General features: G+C 40.3%; 1 protein-coding gene across 1 annotated transcript; it reads left to right on the forward strand.

Annotated features, from left to right (window-relative positions):
- Positions 1 to 580: 580 nt before the first annotated feature.
- On the forward strand, positions 581 to 6,958 carry proza (protein Z, vitamin K-dependent plasma glycoprotein a). The gene is made up of 9 exons (XM_079253437.1): positions 581 to 730; positions 1,632 to 1,740; positions 2,840 to 3,003; positions 3,090 to 3,114; positions 3,199 to 3,312; positions 3,418 to 3,552; positions 4,504 to 4,619; positions 4,712 to 4,829; positions 6,001 to 6,958. Exons 2-9 carry the CDS (start codon positions 1,665 to 1,667, stop codon positions 6,531 to 6,533), a joined length of 1,281 nt encoding a protein of 426 aa, XP_079109563.1. The 5' UTR covers positions 581 to 730; positions 1,632 to 1,664; the 3' UTR covers positions 6,534 to 6,958.
- Positions 6,959 to 9,984: the final 3,026 nt, after the last annotated feature.

Genomic DNA, 9,984 nt, shown 5'->3' on the forward strand with positions numbered 1-9,984 from the left:
GGAAGCTCACAGCTAACAGTTCGATGTCCCTTGTGCATATCTTCTCCTTGACAGTAACATGTCCAGGATGACACCAACGCTGGTTAACCAGCACTGCAATTCCACCACCTTTTAGCTTTCCGCTGTATTGTCAACTGCGGTCTGCACGGACCGTTTTAAAGCCCGGTACAGAAACATTACAGTCAGGGATGTGTTCATGCAGCCATGTCTCGGTGAAGCACATAATACTGCACTCTCTGTATTCTTTCTGAGACCTTGTTAGCATCTCGTGCTCGTCCGTTTTGTTAGCTAACGATCTCACATTTCCCATTAAGACGGTAATCTGCTTGATTTCCCAAATTAATTCAGACACATTTTCTTTAGTTTTTGTTTTTTTGTACATGTTTGTTTGTAAGGTGTGCTCTAAATAAAATAAATGATTTTGTAATGATACTATATAATCTAGTTTTTACCATCTTCGACCTGTTCATATTCACATAATATTTCACTGCTCTGAAACTACGTCCAGCGCTGTCATGTAGCCTCTATATATTGTGTAACAGCGCCCTCTACTGGTGCATCTCTATAATAATTACAACCACCACAACCCGTAAACACAGTGGTCAGGCTCGGATGTGATCAGTCCCGTTATTTTGGATCGACAGGTCGCCGGTTCCGTCCAGGAGGCTTGTTTCGGGACCAGAAGGGAGCAGGAGCAGACAGGAGCGGTACTTCAAACCTGTCCCTGCCGGTAAGCACACAGCATTGATGTAGATGTCTTTCTAGCTTCTCGTAATGTCACTCAGACGCCTTTTGGCCTACTCAGCCGACCCGCCATGTTAACGCAATAAATAACATTTCATTGTTAGTTTACCGTAGCAGCTCACAGGAACAAAACATCCAGTTAAAGATGAAATGTAGATTATGTTGCATCTCTGTTTCGTAACACTGAACTAATGCTCTAATTTTACAAAGCTACATGATGCTAAAAATGTTCTACTGCTAACAATAAATTCAGTTAAATCCGGCTATATCTTACTGTGATTTCCCTCAGATCAGAAGCTAAATGCTAAAGTTAAGTGACTGAAATGCTGCTCAGAGAGATTTGTTTGTTTACATCGCGCTAACCCAACATGGCATTCTGGCGATGCTGAATCACGGTGTTTACTTATATCACAACAGAGATGGCTTACAATAGCTTGCAGACCCTTACCTACCTACTTACCTATTTGACTATCAGTGGTTAACTAGTAGTAACCTAATTGATCAGTGGCTTTGTGTTTCTTTTGTCAGTTCAGTTAATATGTGTTGTGCACCATAATTGGTAAAATCATCCAGCATTTACATGGTGGAAGAATGTCTTAAGGTTGTTTCAATCAACCTGAAAAAGCACTGAAAATACACTTGTCAATACTTATATGCAGCATACAAAGAAATAGCTCTGTGAAAGGAAAGGGCAGAGAGTTTCATAAATATTAAGACTGTTATTAAATTAGTTTATTTCTCTGTGTGGCACTCTGTGATTGTGTTCATTCTAAATTGTGACCTTCAGCTGAATTAAATAAATCCAACAACATGTTGACTTTTTGAATATCACTTTGTGTCTTATTGTTTATTTCTGCAGTGTAATTGCAATTTTCTCATCTTTCTAGGATCACACACTGATCACACATTTCTGCATCATCATGCACTCCCTGACCGCATGGGCTGTTCTTCTGTATCTGGCTGGAACTGCAGCAGCCATTCAGATCCCCCAGACAGGTGGGGCAGATGGCATGGAGCTAAATGGTTGTGTAAAGCTCAGCAGTGGTTTGGTCTGAATTTGACATGAATGAAAGTGAAGGTGGCAGCGTGTTCAGTAATCTGTATCAAATGTAGTTCACCTCAGGATTTTGGAGTGTTGATATATCGTAGTGAAGTCAACAACAGGCATGATCAAAAAGTAAAAATATGTAAATAAATAAAACATCAGTCACCAGTGTCCCTTGACATCTTTGGGTTCTGTCATGAAGTTAAGAGAAGAGGGTAGGTGAAATGTTCATGGACTCAACTGTTCTTCAATGTGAAGGGGGTTATAATGGTGCATTTATGAACAGGATATAATTGGGTATTACTTCATTATCAAGGCTGGCCATTTAAAACACAAGGAAAAAAAAACATAAAATACATTGCCATATGTAGCTCACAGTCACCCTCCAGTCTTCATTTTAGTGTCAGTGAAGGCAGCTGTAAAATAATCAGTTGTCTTATTAACTGTTACAGTTTCCAAGTGTTGCGGGATTGAGTTACCTTGTTTTGTAATTGTGATCAAGTGTTTTTATGCTAGTTAAAGCTGAAAATCTGATTTATTTAGCATTTAGATAACTATGTAAGCTTTTTCTCTTACCCACTGCTGCTAAAATACTACAAATGACTCATTCATCATCCAGACTTTTTTTTTTTTTTTTTTTTTACTGACTATCAAGAAATTGATTTGCATAAGAATGAAGAACGGCTCCGTACCACTATGGATCAGATGGCGTATAAATCAGGGTAAATTGGGCCACAAAACAGAAAGGAGTTAAAATGGTGCATTTGAGACAGAAGAAGACCAGAATACCTACTCCTTTATCATTTAAAAAAAATGAAGACATGATTTTGAATGTATTTTCAAACATTCAAGCAGGCGAATCTCCCTCTAAACCCCACGAATGAAATCGTTAACCTGTCAACAACTCGTTATGTGATCTTTGAAAAGTGGAGGATGAAAGAAAAGCAGCCCCAACTGTTTCTTTTTTATTCTTTTTCATGGTGAGAAATGAGCAAACCTATTTCATGATTAGCAATTCAGAGATAACTGAGACACGAACTCTTCCCCCAGTGTTTCTGGATAAGCAGCAGGCATCTTCACTGATCTCCCGCCAGAAGAGGAACACTGGATCATCATCATCTTCATCATCATCCTCCACACTGGAGCAGGCCTGCATGGAGAGGGTCTGCACCTATGAGGAAGCCAGGAAGTTCTTCCAGGACTCGTACCGCACGGTGCGCTCACTGTAAAGTCCCTGTTCTTGCCTCATGTTAATGATTGACAGGAGCGGTTTGTTTACTCTGTGACATTTGTCTTCCAGGATATCTTCTGGTCGGTCTACATCGGTAAGTTGTTTTTAAAGGGCTCTCCATCGCTGCACAGTCATTAGCAGCGCAACACATCCTCTCATTGATTTGTTCTCTGGTTAGACGGAGACCAGTGTGCAGAAAACCCCTGCAAGAATGGCGCCATGTGTTCAGACAGCGTGGGAGGCTACGACTGTGTCTGCAAGTCAGGTTTCACCGGAGTCCACTGTGAGAAAGGTGAGAGGGATCTCTCAGGATGTTGCATGTGAAGCCCGTCGTTTATTTATTTAGTCTTTATTTTCTGAAAGTGGTCTACCTTCCATCTCTCTTTCCATCGCGCAGACCAGACTCTCTGCACCCTAGAAAAGAACAAGGGCTGCTCGCAGTTCTGTAAACCAGGCTACACATCATATGAGTGTTCCTGTGCCCGCGGATGGAAGCTCAGCCCTACGGAAGAGGACAAGTGTGTGCCAGCAGGTAAATTTGACATGTTTTCATATGTCCTTTCGTAGTATGGTGTACAGCAGGGCTACTTGATTAGATATTCAGGTGGGCCAGATTTTCAAATAAAAAAATGATCAGAGCCAGTATATAAAGTAATGGAAAATAAATCAGTAACAATAAACAAATAAACAAAAAAAACACATTTACATATAGAAAAATAAGTAGTTTATTAATTTTTCTATTTTAAATTCAGTCCCACATGACAAGCGAAAATGCACAAAATAAAATAATGAAAATCCCAGTCAGAGCCTATTTTTCTCCTAACTTTTAACATAAAAAGGTCATATCAAACTAAATTCCTCAATGTGGTGCCTCCTCACATTATAATCTTTAAACACCGCCACAAAGTCATTGCATATTAAACACATCGGTTTGGCGCTCAAATGTGATGGAAAAATAAACAAAAACTTATCAGTCCAGCCGGGGTTAAATCTGTGGTTTTTGTTGTCAATTTTGTGTTTTGGGACAGAGAGCGACATGCTTGCTTGCGCTACTCTTACAACTTCAAAACACAACAACATTAGCTGGGGTTGATGTTGCTAGGCAACCAAGTGTTGCATTCATGGTCTGCACAACTGTAGGATTGTAGGCTATTTAATCAGCGTAGGAATGACGGAAGGTTTTGATTAATATCCTTATTCTTTACATAAGTTGGGCCACATAGAAGTTGGTTCTGGGCTGCATGTGGCCCGCAGGCCGCCATTTAAAGAGGCCTGGTGTACACTGTTTCTTCATGGATGGAAATAAAAAGCAGGCGATTTGTTACTGAGTTATATAAAATGTATTGTTTATGATGGCTTCTATACAATATATTAAGAAAAAAACCGAGTGAACATTATAATTTTCCATAGGGGATGACAAAACATTTTTTAATTCAAACACACTTGGGAGAAGGAAGTAACCCTTACCATCTTTCCCCATCAGACTCACACCCCTGTGGTAAACTGAACAGTCTGAGCCAGTGGGACAACAGACAATCCACCAACGCCCGCAACAACTTTGAAGGACTTCTTTGCACCTCTACTGAATGTCCCTGGCAGGTAAAAAAAGACACATTACTACTGCAGCACATTAAAGGTCCAGCCCTAGGTGTGTGTCATGTGTTGCTATGGTCATTTTGTCCTGTTTTCAGGCTCTGCTGAAGAACCCGGAGTCTGCAGGTTACTGTAGTGGAGTCATACTGAAGGAGAACCTGGTCTTGACTTCAGCTCAGTGTGCCAACAAGCACAGGTCCTTCCAGGTGGCCGTTGGTGAGTGAATAACACAGCTAATCAAACAACAGTAATAGCTACAATAATATTGACTGTCCTTTGAGGTTCAGGTTTGAAATGAACTTTGTCATGGTAACTGGTGTTACAGGGTGTGGCCGATGTGAACAGTCTGACCTTTTAATCTCTCCTGTAAACATACATTTTTTTGCACATAAATGTCTATTTGTTGTTGTATTTCTGCCTGTTAACCAGGACATGTCAAGCATATTTTTTGGCAGGTGAACATGTGAAAAAACAAATGCAAGTTTGCTTCTTTCAGTGTATGTGTATAAATTAATGTGTGCTTTTTCACATCCGAGTATTTGGGGTTCACAGGATTCAGTTTCCTTTACAAAAGGAACATTTACCTGTTTTCAGATGAAAATTGCATCAGATTAACTGATGTGTGTGGGATCTCCTGGCATCTAATGGCTAAGCTGCAGGTTGAAAATAGCCAATGACTGCAGCTTATGTTGGACTGACAGGCAAGAGAAGTATTTTTTGTTAAAGTAAGTTAGTTAAATACACAACATAGCAGGGTAGAAATTCTTGTTAGGCTTTACTGGTGTCGATTAATTCCTGTATACATTTTATTGATATGGCCTGTCGAGATGCTCATTTAAATATAAAGTATTTGCTGCTACTTTTTTGGCCTAATCCGAGCTCCCCTCTGAGGTGTTTGTGGGAACACTGTAATTGTGTTTAAAAGATCATTTTTGTTTTTTGTTTTGTGTGCTTTTAAGTTTCACAAATGCAAATATAGTTAGTGTTTTATCCCTTTAGGGTCCTGGTCTACCATTTGGTAGAGGCAAATTTGGATCAACTTTGATTAATTTCTTTAAAAAGTTGTGAAAATAAACCTGCCTGAGCCATCTCTACCAATTGGTTTGGGTATGTAAAACCCAAACTAAGTGTTTGTTATAACACTACTGTTAAAAAACATCTCAACCATTTGCTTTTATAACATTTATTCTGTTTATTCTTGTCCAAAACAAACAGTAAAACACAGAGAAGCATTTTTCAGGCCTTTTTGGTAGTGTGAACGTTAAACGGTAATTATGTATTGACCCATAAAATCTTCAGAATGCATTTCTGTGCTACACAAATCTCTAGGATGTAAAGATTAAACTGATTTCAGCTGAATCCTCTTTTCTTATCTGCACCTCCTCAGGCCAGCGCAACACCAATGATGAGGGAGAACAGACCCTGTATGTCAAAGTGGTCCATGTCCATCCTCTCTATACGGAAGGGCGCCCTGAAAATGACCTTGCCGTGATTGAGCTTAATGGGCGCATCTCCTTTAAGAGAAATGTAGTTGCTGTCTGTTTGCCTGAGAGAGACTTTGCTGAGAGCATCTTGATGTCAGGAGAGTTTCCAGCTGTTGTCACTGGCTGGAAGGAAACCAAGCAGCTCTCTGCTTTCCAGGGCCCACTTACCCTTAACAGCCTGCAGTACAGCAAGCTGTCTGAGTGTATGACCACACACCCTGACCTGATGACCAATAAAATGGGCTGCACTTCTCCACGTGCCAATGCCGACTGCACCATGAGCTCTGGCAGCCCCCTGCTCACCTTGTACAGGGATGTTTTCTTCCTCACAGGGGTGGTGAGTCAGCCAGAAGCGGCTGACTGCAGCAAAGGCTACATCTTCCAAAAAGTGTCGCGCCACCTTGGTTGGCTGCAGTCGTTCATGAGCTCACGTTAGGAGGGGTAGTCGGGGAACACATGCAGGTAAATTATTAATTATGGATTTTACCAGGGAATCTGAGGAATTTTTTTTTCCTGTTAGTCTTTACTCATCCATAACTTTGGTGTGTCTTTAATCCATAACATACTGAACAACTATAGCTCCCATATAAATGAATCCTTTTCTCTGTGCACTTTCTCATGTATCCACAAGGTGGCTCTGTGTTATCATCAACGTTATTGCACGGTTCTAACATCCATAGGCAGTGAGATCTGAACTATTCAGCATGTATTTGTGAGGTGAAGATATCTTTAAATAACTTTTAAGTGATGTTTTTTTTTTTTTTTTTTTTTTTTTTTTAGCAACATCTGTACCGTTGACATGCACCTTAAAAGTTCCTGGTTATCAGTGTTATATGAATGTAATAAACCATAACACCACGCCTTTGTGCTTCTGTCACTGTGCTAAATGATGCAAAGGTTTTATTTTGGAAGTTGAAATCAGAAAAGATTTCTGTCATTTGGATGTGTGAAGATTAGGAGAACTAGTAAGATATTTAAAAGTTGGATGAGATTTGAACAGCCTCCTCTCAGTTGTCAAAATGATGGATTTTTTTGCACAAGAGAAACATTACACATGACTACAAAACAAATCTAATAAACATTTTCGGTCCCTCTACCTTTAAACCACAAGCATAAATATGTGAACACACCCCCACCCCACAGTATCGCAAGAACAATACAGCATCAAACATGAGCTGTGGTGGATAATAGGAAGCACAAAAACAAGTTTTTGTCAATTAATTTCACGTAACATACTTCATGACTATTTCATTGTTTTAATGAAAGCTAAGAAAGGGAAACCAGATTTCTAACAAAAGAAGTGATTGAATTATATACCTCTCTTATTGAGCTGCTGACGCCCAGGAGCACTGACATGACAAGAGTGTTTATTTGGTATATGTTATGTAGTTAGTGTTAGATATATTAACCCTTCTTTGGACCGGGGTTTGTGTAAGTCAGAATCAATAACTCGATCGTGCCTGTGAAGCAGACATGCTGAGCTGTTCACAGACTGATCCATGGTGCTGTCTATGGTCCTGAAGCTGTACTTCCATTTCTAATCATGCATGTTTCTTTCTGTCCTGTCTTACTGTAAGTTTAGTCTCAGATTAGCCTTCTTTTCCAGAAGCGATTTTTACACACTTTATTGTAGTGCATTTAATCAACAGAGAAGTAATTGTGAGCACACTGATGTTTTTTCACTCATGTTTGCCATCCTATTAGTATTCTCACATTTGCTATTACTTTTAAAACAAATTACTACAGATATCAGCCTTATAGCTGTTTAGTGGAAGATTGTATAGATGACTCAACTGTCAGCGTGGCTAAAACTGCAGATGGAGTGAAAAAAGAGGCTCAGGCTGTATATTTAAGGGTCTTCTTTTTTTTTTATGTATCCAACATTACCCTCCATTAGCCTTCTTTCACTGTCACATACTGGGTTATCTGGCAAGATTTTCCCACGGACAGCCATCCTCAGCAGTCTTCTCACAGTTTCTCCGGTGAACAATGCCAGGACCATGTCATGCAGGCAGAGAAAAGGAGAGACAGAAGAATGGACAAGAGAAGGAGCAAGAGACGCCACACAAAAAAACCTGGCCTGCCACTTTAGATGGGAAAGCTTGAAAAGAACAGCTCAGAAAGCTGGGGCCCATGTTGGCTGTTGCCATGGTACTCACCAAGGAGATGGCTCCTTGCTCCCAAAAATGGCCGTGCTCCTTTACTGGGCCATCCAGCAGAGATTCATTTAAGTAGAGCTCCTTCCTTCCTGAATCTGGCCCTGTTCACTGATCCTGCCAGTTTAATTTATATGATAAAGTCTACAGAGGCATGCAAAAATACACAGAGCAAGATGTGGTTAAACTTGCATCCATCTGCTCTGAGCTGCTGAATTCAGCCAGTTATAAGTAACACCCATATGCCAAACAGTCGCTGCATGGGTTTTATAATATTTCCTAAATAAAACCTTAAATCTGAGCGAATTGGGAGACCGGGAGGTGACAGGAGTGATGTGAGTGAGAGCAAGGGTTGAGTGTGACATGTTTGACAAACTGAGTCAGCAAAGTGCTGAGCTAGATGATGGAAGATGGCTCATCTTTGAAGAGCAGAAATGGAGGGAGAGAAATGCCATTTGTGAAGCTGAATTAGAGGAGAAGCCGGTGATTGTGTGAACAGATTGATGAATCCACACTATCTCAGGCATAAATGAAATGGCCTCAGAAAGGAACAAAAGTAACTCAATTACTACTAGACAGAAGCAAAAGCAGTCAATGCCAAAGCTTCACAAATCAAATATACTTTTATTGGAAAAAAGTACTGAAAATTGGTGAACTCAAAATCCACTACGTTGTTTTAGTCGTGTGAGAGAACATCTGGCTAGTGTCCTACAAAATGAATAATCCTTAACTCTCCCCAAACCCCCCAAAACTGGTTGCATGCTGTGACCTCAAAACTGCCCCACACTGAATGTACATCAGCGTGAGCGTGTGTGTGTATACAAACGTGCTTATTTTTTTTGGGGGGGGGGGGTGACATCAAATAGCATACTTTGGGAAGGATTATCTGTCTGTGTGGTGTCTGCTTCCACACATGGGAGGGGGGGCAGTATGTGTGACTATTGAGGGCTGTTAGGTAAAAACCTGACGTATGCAATGTATGCAACGAGCACTGCTATCTCTGATGGCATCTCTATGATCTTGTCCAATAATCTCACTTTGGAAAATCCATGTACCCAATCTTTTCTCTCCTCAGGACTCCACCGACATGCGGCTCGCCAGTCAGACTGGATAGAAAAGCTTCTCCCCTCCCCTTCACCAACCCACCCAGCCACTCTACCCCACTGCAAACTCTGCCCCATGTCAGACAGAGCTGCTTCTACTTGGTTGGGTAATTGTTCAGAAGGGTGGAGGTAACACAAGACCTCAAGAGACTACAGCTTGGGCTGGAGGAAGTGGTTGAAAGAAAAAGAATGAGACAGGCTGGAGAATTTTATATAACTCTACTTTGGTCTCATTTCTCCATGCAACATTAGTGTACAGCAGGAACACATATTTTATCCCTGGGTCAAACTGGGTGTTCCCCAGTTCACAATTCTGCTTCAGGTTCAAATGTTTTATAAATATAAATTTTGCATCAGATAAAATCCTTAAAACAGTTCAAAACTTCACAAAGACAGCAGTTATTTATTTTTCAGCATCATCTACTGTGACCCTGATCCCTTTGTGATGTTCCCATTACATGCCTTATTAATGTTGATGGGATTTTTTAAAAATCTACATTCTTGTTTTTTACCGTAATTCTCCTTTCCACAACACTTCATGGATTAAGGAAAAGATTATTGCTAACTGATAAAAAAAACCCAAAAAAAACCAACAACTACAAAGGCTAAATTAATTAAATATTTCAAT

Source organism: Telmatherina bonti (genome assembly GCF_933228915.1).
Source record: "Telmatherina bonti genome assembly, chromosome: 14".
NCBI classification, from domain to species: Eukaryota; Metazoa; Chordata; class Actinopteri; order Atheriniformes; family Telmatherinidae; genus Telmatherina; species Telmatherina bonti.

Coding starts and splice junctions, on each gene's coding strand:
- proza (XM_079253437.1), top strand. CDS start 1,665: ATGCACTCCCTGACCGCATGGGCTGTTCTTCTGTATCTGGCTGGAACT. Junction 3,115..3,198: donor CTTCTGGTCGGTCTACATCG/GTAAGTTGTTTT, acceptor TTCTCTGGTTAG/ACGGAGACCAGTGTGCAGAA. Junction 3,313..3,417: donor CGGAGTCCACTGTGAGAAAG/GTGAGAGGGATC, acceptor TCCATCGCGCAG/ACCAGACTCTCTGCACCCTA.